Here is a 19341-nt window from a genome sequence, read left to right on the forward strand (position 1 = left end):
ATGTCTCCGTGAGACAGATGATGTTGCAGTCCCTTATGTCCCTCTGAAACTGTATCCTGGCCCTGAGTTCGTCCAGCTTGTTATCCAGTGACTGGACATTAGCCAACAGGATGCTCGGCAGTGGCGTTTGGTGCGCTCTGCGCCTCAGCCTCTCTCTTACGCCGGCTCTTTTCCCTCGGGGCCTTGTCCGTGACCTGGTCCGTCCTTTGTTTGAGCTGGCCCACTGGAAACGCAGTATCTCCTGGGGCCAAGTCGGGGCGGGAGAAAAAGGTGTCAGAATACAGCCAGAGTGCTGTATTCTGATATTAAAAAGAGTCTGTCTGTCATACGTGATATGACACAGAGCAGGCGGAATTATAAAGTCCAAAATTAGAGCTAAACCTAATATATACAAACAAAGCGTAGGAGCAGGTACGACGGCTGCTGACCTCACCGGCGCCATTTATACAAAATACAAAACTATTCCCTTAAAAATGAGTAGTTACTGCCCAGAGAGGGAGCTGCCGTGGTGGAGGTTTGAATCACTGGATGTCACTTCACTGCATATTTAAAAAGTGCAGATAATGTGTAAGTGCTCAGAGTTTTGTGTCACAAAACAGAAACACAAACCGGGCGAGCTCTTTATGCTCAGCTTCATGGATCCAGCAGCTGACGCCTGGATTTAAACTTTAAACACATTCATCAAATGTGGTTAAACCTGAGCTCAAATACCCTGAAACGATTTGAGTGTGTGAATTTTAATTTGTCGAAAGGTCACAGGTTCAAGCCTCATACCAACCCGCACATTCACAGTAAGATTACAGCTGCAGCTAAATGACGGAAATGGTTCTGAAAATGCACCCTAATGACACACTTTGTACCTGGCAAGCTACCTCATCTCAGCTCAGCTCTGCAGGATTACTCCGTATTATATTAGATGATGAATCCAATGAAATCTTTAACTACGGCAAACAGGTCGTCTGAGAGAGCACATGCCCGTCCATTACAGCAGCCTGCAGCAGACCAGCTAAATAAGAACAAATAGCAATGGTGCCATAATCACCCCCTGCATTAGCTCTAATGTTGTTACTGCAGTGAGTAATTGTAAGAAATGTAGCGGGCAGCCATCAGGCATGGAGAATGTGGATGTGTAATGATATCAGGAGATTATTGAGATTGAGTAGCATAACTTCATTCCCATACTTACTCTTTTATGTCTTTTTCCCCTCTCTCTCACACACACACACACACACACACATACACAGCCTGTCCTTTAGTTCCATCGAAAATTGCTCATATCTCCTCTACAGTGTGAGAGAAATGTAGTTTCCTCCTCCTCCTCCTCCTCTTCCCCTGATCTCACTACTTCTCTTCATTTTTCCCTCTTTCCCTCGTCTCTTGTGACTCTGAGTCTCTGCACTGTGTGTGAGAGACAGATTTTATGAAGAAAGAGTAAGCAAGAGATAGGCAGAAATAGGAAAACTGCATGACAATGACAAAGAGAGAAAAATATATGGATAAGAGCGGTGTCTGTGCATGTGTGAGAAAGAAAGAAAGAAAGAAAGAGCGAGCATTGCAAGGGCTCCTCTGATCACTAACTCCGGTGTCCTACTTACTCTGCAGAACATCCAAATAACAACCCTGAGCCGTGATGTTATATACCAGCACAGACAGAAAAAATCACTTACACGCACACACACGCACACACACACTCTGAGCATACCCAAAGAACATTATCACATCGTGTACAGACACACGCCTCCATCTTTACAATGCTAAAATAACACAAGAGGTGTGACATATATAAGTTGCACAAACAGCACTCTGGAGGTGATACCATCTGTTTTATTTTGTTCAGGTTTTCGTGACCTTTCAGCCACTAAAACGTTGTATACTGTAGTTACAGTGTTTCAGAAACAAAATGCCCGTCGTGACAGGGCAGCAGCTGAAAGCAGCTCGATTATATTATTTTGTTTAATTTGAGTTTGGATGAAACCTCTTTTGGGAAAGTGCCAGAAAGTCTTCTATGCAGGAAACAGCTCTTCCATAAGTTCATATTCCTTATGAAGCCGCAGCTACAAAGATGCTTTCATAGACTTGAAGACGCTGATGCTGTATGCATATCGCTCACACGTCCCAGCGAACATCTTTTCCTTTGTCTCCATGTGAAAAACTAGTTGAGGTACAGCAGTGGGGACTCTTGAACCAGCAACCTGCTCTGTGGGCAACAAACACCGAGCGAAAAACAGACCTGAACGACTTTTTGACGACTTTGCTCTGAAAAGCATCAATAGATCCCGTTTTTATGAAGACGTGACAGTAGGTGAATGGTTTTTCTCTCTGCTGTGATGAATGCATTCTGACTCCATACAGCGCTCATTCATTTGGTTCCATAGAGCTGCTTTTACAGCTCTATGGAACCAAATGCTATTGATTCATTAGTCTAGGTGTTGGGAACTGGCAGCGTGAGGTGATGATCCAGAGCTGTAGCAACAGCTCAGAACCTGTGACTTGTGTTCAAACCCTGCCTGTGGCAAAACTGTGCAATATTCAGAGGTGTGTTAATGCAGGCAGGCTTCTTAACATCAGTCCCTTGAGCTCAGTGTCTCTCCTTGTGTTTAGGACAGCGTGAAGTTGTAACTCCTAACATATGTTGGCTGGCAGATGATCCTGTAACCCTGAAATGGATAAGCAGTGAAGAAAATGGATGAATAGATAATTAGTAATGCTCAGTGCTTTTTTTCCTCTATTTTAGTTTTTAAAAAGTTACATTATCATGTGTAAAAGCACAATACCAGTCAGCCATTCTTATGAACAGGTAAGTGTGTCCAAACTTTTGACTGCTGCTCTCAAAAAAGCCTCAGATGGTGGTGTAAAGTACTGCTTAAGTCAGTCTGTATCATTCTATGCTATCTATGACATTTTTGGCTCCCTGAGTGATCGCCTCCTCCCAGGCAACATTTAAACATGGGAGAGCCTTTATGAACATCTGGAGGAGGGATCCAAAGTGACTAAATGACATGATTAAATAACTCAGCTACAATTTCAGTTCTGGTGTTATATAAAATCAGTTCATACGGCACGATCGCCATGTGAAGGTGCCTCAGGCACCAGTCATACAACCAGAAAGCTGCCCTGCTTTGTGAGCTCCAATTACACATGCACGCGCCGCAGCACTGAGTGGGAATGGTTCTGGGACCTCCAACAACAACTGCTAAACTAGGACACAGCACAGCAGTTCAGCCCCTCGCTCATGAACAAAATTCCAAGAAGCTTGAACACTTTCCCATCTTCACCTGAAGGGAACACGCCGGCCTTTTCAAGGAGAGAATTACTTTGGTGGTGTCGAGCATTCCAGCTGTCAAGTCAGTGTAGGAGGACCTTGTGCGATGATGCCAAAAGGACACCATTACACCCCTGTCCTGTTACCTGCCTGACTGTGACTGCACCTTGAAATCCTGTCCATAATATGGAAGCAGAGTGTTTGATCAGCCTCACACAGTGCCTACAAACAGCCATGTTGTTAACAAAAGTAATATAACTTAGACTTCATACTCAGAATGCCTTGCTTAAAGTGCTGCAAGAATTTGATTAGAGAAGAGAAGCCAGTCTGAGGTGGAGGAATTCAAACAGGTAGCTTTGCTATAATACGTCACATGCTGTATGGAGAGCTGCAATTTTCCTCAAACTTTAAATGTGAACCAACGTGCAAAATTATAAAAAGATACATTTCATTTTTCCCGTCTCTCTTTCCCGTTGCTAAATTTGCCTTTAATCGCCTTCTGGCTGCAGCTGCCGAGAGCTAAAAGGTAGACTGTCTCAATTCCCCGAGCTCTCCTTTCTTTCCTCACCCCCCCGCTCCCTCACTTTCAGGTGGTCTCACACACACACATTCACACACACAGTCAGAGGTAGTGTTGATCCCCATCAGGAGGAAAGGGCAGCTCCCCTGAGTTTTTGCTTTTCTTCTTTCCTCTATTCTTCAGCCGCTCCTCTGAGTTTCTTCCCCCTTCCTTTCAGCTCCTCATATCACGGCAGGCCCAGAAACACATACAATGACAAAGTGAGAGAAACCACACGAACATGGCGTCTTGCTAACTCGCTGTCATGTTGCTATAACATAATTTAAGTGTCATCAAGATCTCACAGCACTTCATTTGCATTTGCGTGTTCTCAATTCTAAGCACAGAAGAAGCCAATCAAAAACGTGGCTTACTGAATGAAACGCACACAGCTAACCTGACAAAGAAGGGGGGGCTGCAGGGTTAGCAGGTGAGACATGGCACTCAAGTAATTCACCTGACATTTGCTTAAGAAATGATCAATAATCAGTTAAAGGCCCTCCCTGGCCTCCTGTATGTTTGAGGCAAAAAAAAAAAGAAGTACTTCAAAAAGGCAACACACACTTTGCTACTTCTAACAATGCTGGGCAGCAAACTCGTGTGCTGGAGAATGGCAGCTTGACAATTTATTCAGTCTGCTGCACAAAGCAAAGGAGCTCAAACTTTAAAAGAAATACTGAATCCAGTCTCACCAGTTTGTAGCCAAAAATGTCCACATTTGAAGCATTTTTCCACTGCAATTTGCAACGTTTGCAATCTGCAAAACAGAGGAATGGGAGCTTTTTTTGAAGAACTCAGATGTGGAAAAAAAATGAGAGGATTCACAGATGAAATTCACGTTCAGAGGTGCTGCATTTCTAATGAAGATTGAGTTTATTTCAGGAAGGTTCAGAACTGCAGATCTGAATATGATTTCTATCTCTTATTGCATGAGAAAGACATCAATTCAAGGTGTTTACCTCATTTACTCCTCCACTGCAGAGTTTATTCACATAAACATTTAGATGATTTGGGACTGCGCTTAGATCTTCTCGAGAGACATACAAGAGAAGATGTCAATAGCCAGCTCAGCAAGGCTGTGCTTATGCAGAGTGCTGCTTTGGTCTGAATGCAAGAGACAGAACTCAGAGAGTACAGTAATGCATCCCCTACAGATAATTATCTGACCACAGGGTAACTATGTGTACCCATAAGGAACCAAAACTTCTCATCTCTTGAAGATTTTCAGCTGTAATATAAAAACACAGTCTATTAAACACAAAAAATTATAATATTAATTTATATTATCTATAAATATATTATTTAATTTTCATTTTTGAGGTTAAATGAAAAGTCAAGTTATTCTGTATCAGCCCAACTCATCAGCAGCACATTGGTGGTCTAACGAGCAGTGACTCGTTAAAGCTGATCGTTTGCTGATCTGTACATGACGTGTTGCTGAAGTCTTTGACAATAAAATAAATGCTAATAACATATTATTCAAAGTTTTTTCAAAGGATAGTATTATGGTACAGCTGACCACAAGATCTGCCCGTCGGGTTTCAAGTGACAGGACTTGCTTCTGGAAGGGTTTGGTAGCTGCCATCAAAATAACTTAACCTGAAGGTCCTTTTTAGTTTCACTTGCCAAATTCCACCTTTATACTGACTAGAGGTTGGAAGGCAGTCATGATAGATCAGGTAACATCTGCTTGTAGAATTCAGTTGGCTCAATCCACGAAGAGCAGTAAACCTCAGAGCAGCAGCACAGGTCAGCTGGTCAGAAAGAAACAAATATACTGCACTTCACAACATAAATTATTATGAGACTTAATGGGAACCTGCAGTTCCTGGAGTGGCCACTTGTTTATCTCAGCAGGCTTCAAGTTCACACTGCTGTGTTAGATTCAACTCATTGTCATTGTGCGCACAATGAAATGATGGGTCCAGATCACTCATCCAGAGACAAGCATCTGCAGTCATGCAGCCAGAGACCGGCACGGTTTAAGTGTCTTGCCCAATGACACAATGCAGCGCAGGGACAGGGGCTCGAACCTGCAACCCTCCGGCTGCAAGGCGAGCGCCTACCCACTGCGCTACTGCTACAAAGTGTGTAAGTGTGTGTGTGTCCAAGAACTTTGTGCTTTAGATATGTGAGTGAAGCTGAAGTATTTTATTATATTATTTTCCAAAAAAACAACATGGTGGCAGAATAATAACTGCTAACATTGAGGCTTCAAAATGTGAAGTCAAAACCAATGGGTGAACTCACAGTGTTCATCTTTTATATACAGTCTTTGGTACCACCCCAGTGATAATCTGTGTACCACTAAAGGTACAATAAGGTACTTTATTTTCTGATTGTATCATGATAAGAATTCACAATGCTCACATGTTGATCTTTATGATTTATATTGTTCAAAAGGTTTGAGTATGCTAACATTTACTAATTACACTATTAAATTATTCCAGTGGACAGTCTCTCACTTCTACCAGAGTGTAACTGACAATGATGGGAATGTCATAAATTATTAACCAAAGTGGGCAGAAGGGGGAAAAAAAATCAGTTTTAGTCTCTGGAAGCTTTTTTTTTTTAGAGATAAATGGATTGCTGGGATAAATTACATGCCTATCTATCCCAGTGAATTTCAGAAATCAAAATTACATTACATAAAACCCAAACATGTCAGCCTCAGGGTGTAATTGGAGGAAATGTCAGAGATTCACCATTGACAGTTGTCTTCATCCTCAGAGAACAAAGAACATGTGCTTTGGTGTGATGGAAATCCATTACACGCATGTTTAAACATGCCAAAGCGGTGGACCGATGGACTCAGTTTTTTTGTCCTAGAAGCATGCTACACAGCTAAGAAAATTAACTGAAACAGCACATGGAGAGCTTCCCTGACCTAATCTGCAGTATGAGTCATGCTCCAAAAATCTTAGATCTCACAGTTCTCAGAGCAGGCTTCTCTCCTTGGACTGATGAAGGCCCACTTCAGTTGCACGCATGTGTTTGCAGACTCCAGTCCACAACCCAGACAACCCTGATGAACCCAGACTGAGACTATAGGAAGATCAGTTTCCATTCACTGTTCATTGAGTTCCACTTATTTACACTGGATGAGCTCTTAGTTATAATATTACACCCTAAACTGTAAACACGTTAGAGACTACTCTCTAGGAAGTAGTAAAGTGTTAAACTGTACTGTAGAAACCTTTTTTCTTTTTTGCACCACTGAGTTATTGTGTTGTTTCAACTGAATTGTAGAAATTTCTGAAATTTTCTACAGGATGAGCTGGAGGAGAGGGAGGTGTGGGCTTCTCTGCTTGGGCTGCTGCCCTGCAACCCGGCCCCAGATAAGTGGAGGAAAATGGACAGACGGAGTTTAAATTTTTGGTCCACAGCTTCAGTCTCAACTTTGATTCAAGTTGCAGCCGTTAAAACAAGCCTTGGTTAACATTTAAAAGGGTCTCATTGAACCATGTTATTTTCCTAAACTTAAATCCAATCTATTGGGGCGCCTGGGTGGCTTAGTAGTGAAGCCTGTATCTTTCCTGTCTTCCTCTACTGCCCATAAAAAAAAGGCCACTGTGACTAAAAAGGTAAAATAATTCACTTTAGAAATAATGCCTCTACGCTGACGTTTTCCCCACACAGGATACAAACCACAGTCAGCTGATATTTATAGACCTACAAAGTTGCATTAAAAGGCTGGAGGTGGCATTAATAAGTAGCAGGTTCACCCTGTTTGCAGATTTGTATTTTTGCACTTTGTCTTGCTCTTTTCCACACTTGCTTGCAGGTTCAGCATATGTAATAAAAACGAAGCGATCAGGGCTCAGAACCCTAACGGGAGTTAGTTACACATGTATCCCCCATGGCTAACTATCCAACCTTAAGGTAACTACATAAACCGATTAGAGGGCCATAAAGATACATTTATGCACCTAAGCAGTGAAAGGTAAACAGGTACACCCTCTAAGGTGCCACTGCATTAGATGTTAGCTGTTAGGTGGAAGATTCAGCAGCTCTGGAGATATTTGACAAAACAAAACATTATGCTGTGGTCTTTGCTGAGCGTGTAGTAAATGGTAATTGTTTCTTAACAAATTACATAATACCATGTACATGATAATCATCAATGTTGCTGCTCTAAAGAAAAACTATAAAATCTTTCATTTTACACTTTCTAATGACTTTAGCTACAGTACATCTTCTCTGCTACCACACAAATTACTGCATCAGCTGGATCATTCCTTTATATAATATTTTGGGTAATTTGTATCTCCACTGCCACTAATATATTTTATTAATTGTTACATTGCTGCCATAGGTATGAATCTGCTCTAATACTCTTCAGAACCTTAGTCTGTTTTTTTCATGCTCGAGTCTTTTTTGCTTTTATTGTCTAATAATCAAATGCAAAGATGAAATAAAGCAAAGATGTGGCTTTTTTTGTTACCATAATATTTTAGGTTAGCATGACGGACACAGTACAGCCTCTGACTGCCTGTTTTTCACATGTCCACTTAAATATTCACTGAGGAAGCAGCTTTATCGTCAACCACTGCGCACAGTCCAGGTTTCCTCAGCAGCTCTGAATGGGCCTCAAGTTGTGAGCAAATTCAAATGAATGATAGCAACATCTCTCGGCCGTTCAGGCTAGAAGGAAGACTGAGCTGCAAGGAAGAGACCAAAGAAGAGAAATGAGAGGGATAACAAAGAGGGAGAGGGGTGGGTGACTGGAGCAGAGTGTGGATATGCTGGAGAAAAAGAGAGAAAGGAAATGAGAGCAGAGGCAAAAGGAAAGTGGACAAGCAGAGCAGCCATAAGCATAGGGGAAACCAAGAAATGAAGGAGGAGGAGAGGAGCTGAAAGGGCAGAGGAGATGAGAGAGAATAAAGCCAAGGGGAGGGAGAAGATGAAAGGAGACAGGGAGACAACCAAACACAGATGTGATCAAATATATATAAGAAATGTACAACGAAAGGATGAACCTGCACCCCTTAGAGCCTGACGCAAAGAAGGAGAGATGGGCTGAGAAATAACAGCAGGAGAGAAAGTCGAAGCTTAATACTTATTGAATAACTAATACAAATATCAAAATGTGAAATGTTTTCATCATTTTTAGACTTGATTCAAAACTACACTGTAAAAAAAAAATGTCATTACCTTAAAGAGATTTCAGCTGAACATCTCCACTTTGAAATCTATAGAAATGAGATGTTCAAACTTGACGTCTCTTGAATTGAAAGCATAATTGCAACGCGAAGGGGCTGGGAGCAGCTTAAGGTAGTCTTTGTAACGACTCTAGCACAAGTGACAGGAACAGCTCCATCTGAAAAGCCTTGAAAAATAATTATATTGATTCAAGGGAGGAAATCTATCTGGAAACAGCTTCACACAACTGGCCACAACCATTATGGTCGTACCACAGTCGGTACTGGTTCCCTCTGTGGAGCCAGTGGCAGTAGCTGCTTTGGGTCCTGTGGGATGGGGGGGTGAGTCCTCCGTCCTTGTTATGCCAAATCCAAAGACGGCTCAGCCGGGTTGGGATGTGGGCTGGGTCAGCACCTCGGGCTCTGTTTCGTGTTTCTTCAGTCGCTCCTCAGCAGCCTTTTGCGGCATGTTACTGCTGTATGCATCATCTTGCTTGGGGTTGCCATGGGGGGGGGGCTAGGCTTGCAAGCGTTTTTATGTGGGTGGCATGTGTCAAAGTAACTTACACATGGATGCCAGGACCCAAGGTTTCCCAGCCGAACGCTGCATTGTAACGAGGTGATCAGTATTTATCGGTGCAGCTCAGTGATTTGAATGTTCAGGCTGATTGGTGTAAATTCGAATGGATGATTCAAGCAAGCACCGAAAAAAGTGGTACGAATGACATATTCAGAATCAAACAAACAACTAGGAAGATGAAGAAAGTACTTTTTAACTACACTGAAATATTTTTTGATTTTCCTTTGAATGATTTTTGCCTAAACCTAAATAATTTCAGTCAATTTAAGATGCTGGCTTACAAAACATATTTAAACAGTCCCTTATGTCACAAAGACATATAGGATTGTAGGACTGTAATAAAATGGTTTTTCTCAGATGCCTCCTGCATCTCCTCTCTGTGCAAATGGTGTCCTGTTAGCACTGAACGCTACTTTGGGGAAAAGCCTTCACAGCAGTAACCCTGCCTGTGGAAAAGTGAGAAGTTAGTAGTTATGACCACCTCACATCACCAGCTTTGACAAACCTGCAATAATGCATATCCTGAGGATGAGAACAGACTGCGATCTCTTCATAAATAGCTATATGGTATCCAGCTTACACAGGGATATCCACACGTTTGCATTTCTTTAACTTGGAGGTCTCGTGGGCCAAACTGCAGCTTCAGTCACATCAGTTATGTTTGGTTTTGACAATCGTCTCTAACTTGTTGAGCCAAGTATCACGTAGATGCAGAAAATAATCACAGTTAGATGATGTGACATCCTGCCAGTGTTCCTGCTGCATATGAGATTATTTTCTCAGTATAGGTGCTGTTACATGAACCTGTGAAGTGAAGTGGAGGACCAGAGACGCTTGTTGCCATATACGCCTGCCAAAGGCTCTCCGGTGTTGAATGGCTTCTGTGGCGAATACTGTAACTTGTGTTATATTTAGTTTTATATTTTGCGGTGCCAAAGAAATAGCTCATGGGCAAACCACAGTAGCAATGCCAGACTCCTTCCTCTCTGCCTCCTCTTATCTGTTATTCTGTAAACCTCTCTGTTTACGGCAAAGTAGCCCACAAGTTGGATCATTTGTGCTCCCTGCAAAATCTGGTGGACCATTTTGCAATAATCTCGCTCAAGAGGGTATATGAATTTGTGTTTCTCTTTGGAGGCTGCAGACACCCATCTCAATCCATTTTCCTTTTCAAAAACACCCACAGCTGCGTCCCTCTCTTATTTCAGCCTTTGTAGCGCACGAAGGTGCAAAGGTGATCACAGCAAATAAGCACGAGATGAACTGCGTTTTGAATACCATTCCATTTTCTCTCTTTTTTTTTCTGCTGACTATATTCCCACTTTACTCTCCAAAAACAGCTTGAAGCAGGCATTTTTCCTGTGCTGGCACAGCACTCACACAAAGCAAGAAGAAAGGTGCAGTGTGAAAGTAGTTTGAGGCTGAAAAAAGCAGTAGTCAAAGTCAGGCTACACTCACTGATGTGATGAGCCTACTGACAGTCTCAAATTTCCCAGAAGGCAATTCACACTTGCATATACACACACACAAACAGACACACACACTCACTCACGTCTTCGTTTGGAAATATTTCAGTCTCTTTCTAAAACAGGAGGCGCAGCATCTGAAAGTATGACTCTTGCACTAGCATGAAAGTCCAACTCCAAATTAAACTCAACCGATTTCAAAGTAATTATAAAATTATTTTGGCTCCTTCTACACGTGCGCAGGCACAGTGAGGGCGATCATCTGCAGTGTCTCAGCAACTCCATTACCTTGGCTCAAGTTAATTAATTGCATGTGACAGGCAGAAGTGTAAAGGTGAATGAATGTGCCCCTCATCTACATCATCTCCCGAGTCATTTACTAATACAGTCTGTGATTGCTGCCCCTGATGTCAATGTGAAAAAATCTTGATGTTGAGAGATGCTGCAAAACCCTGCATGAGTGATGAAAGCTCTCCAGCAGCTGCGGACAGCATCTACCCCACAGTTAGGAGCCAGAAAAAAGGAGCGTAGGAGCACAAAAGGACAGTAAACTACAAACCCTTTCTTTCTAGGTGCTTTTACTTCCTGCACTGACAGTAAAGATCATCTGGCTTCTATTCTAGGTGTGCTGTCCTTTTACATTTTCACATTATATTAAGAACTTTTGTACCAGAAACACACAAAAAGCACCGTGTGAGGCTGCTCAGATTTGACACTTTGTCATATTATAACAAGGAACTAAAATCAGCTCTCAGCTACACATTGGCTTACATTTTTTTCTTCATTATTATGTAAAGCAACAACCAGTACTTACTACGATTCTTTAAGAATTACATTTTATTGTTATTGGATATTCTGTTTCACGTTGCTTTCCTTCTTTCGTTCTTGTGCCGTCAAACACAGGCATCCAATCCTGTTCAACGGTCCATTCTTCACAATGACAGTGAAGGCATTCATTCCCTCATTGTACTTGTATTAAAAACACAGCAGGTTTCCATCATCGACAGGTAAAAATCAAAGTAACTGCAGAGCTCAGTGTGTGCGTGTTTGTCAATTTCAAAACTTAATAAGCTGAGTGAATTCAGAAGAAGCTCCTCAGGTAGAAACGCATGGAGCAAAGATACCGCGTGAACTGAAAGGACAGCCACTTGCTGGCTGCAGGATTTGGCCATTCAGTTATGAACATGATCAGCACAACATGCACCAACAATGCGCACTTGTTTAGGTTAGAGCTCAGTCTACTCAGCACAGACACCGATTTCTTATACACTGCCTGGCCAAAAGAAAAGTCGCAACCTGGATTTAACAAAGCAAATAGGTGCGAGCCTCCTATTGGATAATTACTGCATGGGCGATTATCTTTCAGCTGGCAACAAGTTATTTAACCCCAACTGGTGCAATGAGTTGCTTCTCATTCTTCAACAACCATGTCCAAAGACACATCACGTGGTCGTGGAAAAGATGTCAGTCTGTTTGAGAAGGGTCAAATCATTGGCTGCATCAAGCAGAGAAAACATCTGAGGAGATGCAGAAACTACTAAAACTGGGTTAAGAACTGTCCAACGCATTATTAAAAACAGGAAGGAGAGTGGGGACCCATCGTCTTCGAGGAAGAAATGTGGCCGGAAAAAAATCCTGAATGATCGTGATCAGTGATCACTTAAACATTTGGTGAAATCAAATGGAAGAAAAACAACAGCAGCACTCAGGGCTGTTTAATAGTGAAAGTAAGAGCATTTCCACACACACAATGTGAAGGGAACTCAAGGGATTGGGACTGAACAGCTGTGCAGCCTTTAGAAAACCACTAATCAGTGAGGCTGACCAGGAAAAAAGGCTTCAATTTGCATAAAGAGGGAGCATAAAGATTGGACTCTGGAGCAATGGAAGAAGGTCATGTGGTCTGATGAGTCCAGATTCACCTGTTCCAGAGTGATGGTGCATCAGGGTAAGAAGAGAGGCAGGTGCAGTGATGCACCATCATGCCGAGTGCCTACTGTACCAGCCTGTGGGGGCAGTGCTGTGATCTGGGGCTGCTGCAGTTGGTCAGGTCTAGGTTCAGCAACATTATGTGCTCAAAGAATGAGGTCAGCTGACTACCTGAATGTACTGAATGACCAGGTTATTCCAGCAATGGATTTTTTCTTCCCTGATGGCACGGGCGTATTCCAAGATGACAATGCCAGGATTCATCGAGCTTGAATTGGGAAAGGGTGGTTCTGGGAGCATGAGACATCATTTTCACACATGGATTGGCTTCCACAGAGTCCAGACCTCAACCCCACTGAGAATCTTTGGGATGTGTTGGAGAAGGCTTTGTGCAGTGGTCAGAATCTGCCATCATTACTGCAAGATCTTGGTGAAAAATGAATGCAACACTGGATGGAAATAAATCTTGTGACATTGCAGAAGCTTATTGAAACAATGCCACAGCGAATGCATGTAATCAAAGCTAAAGGCGGTCCAACGAAATATTAGTGTGTGACCTTTTTTTTTGGTGGCAACTTTTTTTTTGGCCAGGCAGTGTATTTATACATTCAGTATGGTTTGTGCTTTCAGAGGTTATTATATCTTGTGTTAATGAAAAAAGTAAAAATCTGCCTTATTAAAAAAAAAAGCTTCCTCCCACCCAACAAAACTTGTTGAAATGATGCTGAAAACACAACTTTGCTTAAAAAAAATTAAAGATGTGGCTAAAAATTGAAAAGTAAAAGGCCATCTTTTAGGATCACTGAGAAGACGACTGTTTTCATGGGAGTTTCTTTGAAAAGAGAAAGGGCACGCTTCCACCTCAGCAGCTCAGCAGACAAACAGCAGATTCAGCCAAAGATCTTCTTGCTGTGAGGTGACCTTACTAACCACTGCATCACCATGCTGTCCAAGCATGTGGGACCCATAGGTTTTGATTATCCAGAAGCTCATACAAATGAGCTCACCACGCAGCACACAGAGGCATAACCCCATGAGCATAAATGTAGATATAAATTTTTATATTGAAAAAACTGAGGTTGTGTAATATTACCCTGTGTACCTGGAGTGGATGCCGTGTGGCTGTCTGATCAGAATTACTACACAGTCAAAAATGTTTAAAAAAGAAACAGCTGAGTGTGTAAACAAATGTAACATAACTTCAGGAGGCCACACAGTCAAGCTTAACAACAATTCCAATAGATCAGCTGACCAGAAGTATTTGTTCACCCATCCAGATCCCTGAGTCCAAGTGTTCCAGTCACTTCCACAGGTGCACAAACCAAGCACCTAGGCATGCAGACTGCTTCTACAGACATCGGTGAAAGAATGGGTCGCTCTCAGGAGCTCAGTGAATTCCAGCGTGGTACCGTGATAGGATGATACCTGTGCAACAAGTCCAGTTTTTCAGGAGTTGGGCTCGGCCCCTTAGTTCCAGTCAAAGGAACTCTTAATGCTTCAGCATACCAAGACATTTGGGATAATTTGATGCTCCCAACTCTGTGGGAACAGTTTGGGGATGGCCCCTTCCTGTTCCAACATGACTGCACACCAGTGCACAAAGCAGCTCCATAAAGACATGGATGAGCCAGTTTGACTGGCCTGCACAGAGTCCTGACCTCAGCCTGATAGAACACCTTTGGGATGGATTAGGGCGGAGACTGTGAGCCAGGCCTTCTCTCCAACATCAGTGTCTGACCTCACACATGTGCTTCTGGAAGAATGGTCAGAAATTCCCATAAACACTCCTAAACCTGTGGAAAGACTTCCCAGAAGAGCTGAAGCTGTTATAGCTGCAAAGGGTGGGCCCACATCATATTAAAGCCTCTGGATTAAGGATGGATGTTACTGTGAAGACAGGTGAGTGAATACTTTTGGGAATATAGTGTACCATTCTCCACATCCTATTGATACATTTCATATATGGAAAACTCTATGAGCAGCTCTAGCTTGCCAATGATTGCTGCACACTAAAACTCACTCTGCACATCACCCCAGCTCTTTGTTTTGTGTGGTATCTCACTTAGGCCCCAGTCACACAGGTCTACAGACACAGCAACCACCGGTCACTGTGGAAAACATCTGTGGGTACATTACTGTTGTTAAGCTTGGAATACTTAAAATAAAGCCAAATTTCAATTTGGTCTAAAATGAAGTGTTGCCAACATATTTGCACATGAGGTAAACAAAAACTTGTTAAATTCAAACATTTTCTTACAAAGGTTCTACACAAAAGCACTCGTATCATACCCAAATTTTAAGGAATACTAGAAAGAAAATCTTGTGCCTGTTGGTTTATCTGACATGTTTACACATTTGACTTGGTGTTGAATTATTGTACTCAAGTTTGATGATGATCATTTACCTGGAACAAAGCTTCCCTGGACAACATCCTTGTATGCCCACCAACCCTCATCAAGCTTGGATGTAATAGGCTGAGCTGCAGGGAGAAAGAAAAAGAGACAAAATAATATAGTATTATGCATCAACCCCAACCACCTCCTGTCGACTCTGCTCCTCTGATAGGCGGGAACAAAATAGGCTACGCAAACATGTCACACTTTCCATAGCTGTAACACTGCAGCCCCTGGATGGCAGAGGATGACATGGACGCTGCCACCAGAGGCAGCTCCCCCCTTCCCCAAATCACCAAAGATGGTCCAGCCCTTCAGTTATTTCAGCAAAACAGGTGGAAAGAGACAACGCTAAGTCAGGGAGTTATTGAAAATCAGCTGTGAGAATGTCAACTCAAGCCAAATAGCCTCTTCAGTATAACACAGAATTTGCCCTAAATATTACCTGAAGATAAAAAATAATTCCTTAAAAAACCTGAAACACGACCTGTATGTGCAAATAACAGAGTGCTTTGCTGTTATTGATGTGTGATCCTGAGAGAACTGAAGACAGGAACAGGACACAAACAGAGAGCAGAGCAACAACAGCAGCCCAGCAGACGATATCTGAGCCACAAACTCATCTGAGTGTTGAGAGGCTGATGAGAAACACAGAAAGCAAAATTAATACCAATGAAATCCAATTCCCTCCATCGTGAAAAAATGCAGTGTGGTACCAGGATGAAAACTGGCTCTACTCTCTGGCTTCTGTCATTCCAAAAGGACTGAATCTCATCCCGCTAGCAATTATTTGGCACCTATATGTATAACTTGGAAAACTCAAGCTGCACCAATTGTAATTTTTCATTTTCTTGGCCAGTCTTGATTTCCTTTTTTTCAGCTGCCAATTCCAATTTTGGCTGATTATATTTCAAGAACTACAGTCCACTGCTTACATAATTGCAAGTTTTCTTTAGCAGAATTTTCAATTCATTTACATAATAAAACAATGATCATCTCAATAAAGTTCTCCACAACTTACAGGCACTTCTACCAAACACATCTCATGACTTATTCCAGGTTACTGGAAAAGAACCTTTCATACAAATAATGTCCAGTGGGAAATCAGCGCTCTATCTAAAATGCTTCACTTTGGTCTGGTATACTTACTCCTCAAATACTAGTTGGCGGTGAGGCTACTATGCTCTGGATTGAGCTCCTTTGTGTACCACTTTATATTATCAGCAAGCTTTATCACTCTACCTTCTCATCCAAGTACAACACCAAAACACAGACACAGCTGAAGCTACAAAGCTACTGTTTCACTGCCATTGTTTGACATCATGGTGGCTGTCTCCATCTTTTATACCATCTCTGTTTGATTATCATCATCTAGCGTAACATTTGCCCTATAAACCTCTCCTTTATAGGGAAAAATGTGTGTTCCTGACCGGTTAGCCTTACCGCTGAAGCCAACATGTTTCAAAAGATCAAAAACTTTAACTTTGAGGGCAAGTGGTCTCTGTTTCCAGTTTGCATCACTCTATTTCAAGTGTCACTACCACTCAGTGGTTGCCAGGCGGTTGCCAACTGATCTCTAGGCCTGTGTAGCTGGGACTAAAAGACTAGCACCTCCCAACACGTGAGCCAAACCACTACCTGTTCCCTGAAAAAACTGGTACCAAACTAATGTCCAGTGTCAGGTCAATGCAAAAAAGTCAAACCAGCTGGGAACATAACTGCGAGTGCACACAGAGAAAGTAAAAACTCTAATTATCCTTTAAAGTCAATATAATAAAGAGCACACTGTTACAGTACACTGTACAGTGTCTGATGCCCACATTTACTAATCTCCCCATGAAAGGCAGTCCCCATGAAATGCTGTTAATAAATAAGCTTAAAGATTCAACGTGATGGCAGAAAAAGTTGAAACAAACATGCAGCACAAACAAGCTGAAACTAGCACAATGCTGACAGCACGGTGGGGTACAGCAAAAATGGCTCATATTTAAACTATGGGGCTAAATGAGGAAACCAGGTGCAGGTGCGCAAGGAGGGTGGAGTCAGCTGACTGAAAAAAGGCTGAAAACACTGAGGCCACGTGCCATCTGAAAATGATGTGCAAAGTTTTGCTGCAGTTCAGGTTTCAATGGAAACATGAGAGATTTTATAAGACTGAAAGGGGAGGAAAGGAGAGAATATGTCACCATAACAGTATTATAGTAGGGTCTTTACCTTATAATATAATATAATATAATATAATATAAAGTGCCCTGAGATGACTGATTAATGATTTGAGGAATTTTGCGGAATGTTTAAAAATATAATAACTATAATTACTCCAAGTGCTTGAATTTCACTCATAAAAAGCTGAAGCACAAACTGTCTGTACACAGTAAGCCACATAATTAACATGATAATTCCACTGAAATGCTCTAAAAGGCAGAAACACCCCAAAACGGGGGAAGACGTCCAGTTCAGTAACTGGAGTTGGAGGATTTGAGGCCTTTAAGCCTCAACAGCGTCCTAATGGATGAGTTATAAAATAAATAAATGAGTTTGAGTTTAGCCAAGAAGCTGCATCATTAAATCCAAGGTTAAGTGCAGTATTAAATGCAGTATTGGCGATCTTAAATACATATACAATATACGTATTTTCTTTGAGCCTTCTTATGTTGTTTTGTAGTATCTTTGATTTTGTATTTTTCTAAAACACAAACAAAAATATATTTAAATAATATGTCAAATATGTCAGGCATTCCATTGTTGTTGCATATTTAATACATTCATTTGTCAGTTAGTTTCCCAGTCCATATTGACTTTATTGATATTGCTTATGCATGTTGTTGATTGTTGATACTTTCTTATGGAATAAAACAGAATACAGATGTAATTAAGCTTTTAGTGCAGGTCAAACTGGACATTTGCTTATGAGTCATACATTCATCTCCATGGAAGGGCTCCTGTGATGCACACTTCCTCACACGTTGCGTACTGTGTGTTTCTAGCCTCAGGCTGGCCCTGACTGGGGATTTGCTCGGTTTACCGTCCAACTCAGCGGGTTGTGATCAACCTACCTGGCAGCAGTGCAATTAAAACAGGGCTGCCAGGGTGTGACGGCCACGTCAGAACAGCAGAACCGGGACGCAGACGTGTTGCAAACACACCGCAGTGTGTAAGACCAGTGGATGCAAACATAAACCACACTGCAGTTAACCACTGAGTAGGTGTACTGTCTGTTCCAAGGATAACTCACATTGATCTGCATGTCTTTGGACCAATTCTTCAGATCTGAATATTGATGTTCAATTATCTGACTAGTCACTGATGCTGTAACTATCATATTATTATTCTCAATAAGGGGTGCACACTTTCTTTAAGTGAAGTGCTCTGCCCTGATTTTAACACCAAATCGATCGCCCCCGACTGATTTTAGAATCCATTTTCTGCCAGATGGGTTTCATTTCAAGCACAGTCGGATGCCTGATTAACTCCTGAACCATTTTCCTGACTTTATAGAATGCTTATGACAGTACTGACCAACTGCAGCAACAACATTAGCCACAGTTAGTGACTGTTTTGTGAGTCAGGTCTCAAAACAATTTACAAAGATGGAAGTTTTTCCTGCCAAAACTGAGCATATGCCACCATTAGCCTGGATACAATAATAATGAAAGGAATACTGCATAGTAATATTCACCATAGTAAACTATGGTGCATGAAGCCAACACAGTGAGAAAGACTGCAGTTCCTCTAGTGGCCACTAGAGGCTGGTTCCAAAACCAATTTAATCCCATCGACTCCGCTCTTAAGCTGAAATGTTAAAGCCTTTAATAAACATGTTTGCAGTCTATTAGATAAAATGTTTTCTTCTCTGTGGCTGTGGCTCTGTGGATAGTATCCCCTTCATAACAACCATGAGGTTTATAATTATTATTTATTCAGCTGAGCCTTGAAGGTAGGGGTGTGACCACACAGACAGCTGCTGGCTACAGGACCTCCACTAATTTGAGGTGCTCATGCCTGCTGTGA

The 19341-nt window shown here is 41.9% G+C and overlaps 1 protein-coding gene across 1 annotated transcript in view; it reads right to left on the reverse strand.

Annotated features, from left to right (window-relative positions):
* LOC115777133 (carbonic anhydrase-related protein 10-like) overlaps nucleotides 1–19341 on the reverse strand; it is a 148796-nt gene that overhangs the window by 127093 nt on the left and 2362 nt on the right. Inside the window, exon 2 of the mRNA XM_030724964.1 lies at nucleotides 15342–15416. Coding sequence (XP_030580824.1) covers nucleotides 15342–15416 — 75 coding nt within the window. The remainder of the gene's footprint in view (nucleotides 1–15341; nucleotides 15417–19341) is intronic.

The sequence above is a fragment of the Archocentrus centrarchus genome, unplaced genomic scaffold, assembly GCF_007364275.1.
Source record: "Archocentrus centrarchus isolate MPI-CPG fArcCen1 unplaced genomic scaffold, fArcCen1 scaffold_43_ctg1, whole genome shotgun sequence".
NCBI lineage: Eukaryota > Metazoa > Chordata > Actinopteri > Cichliformes > Cichlidae > Archocentrus > Archocentrus centrarchus.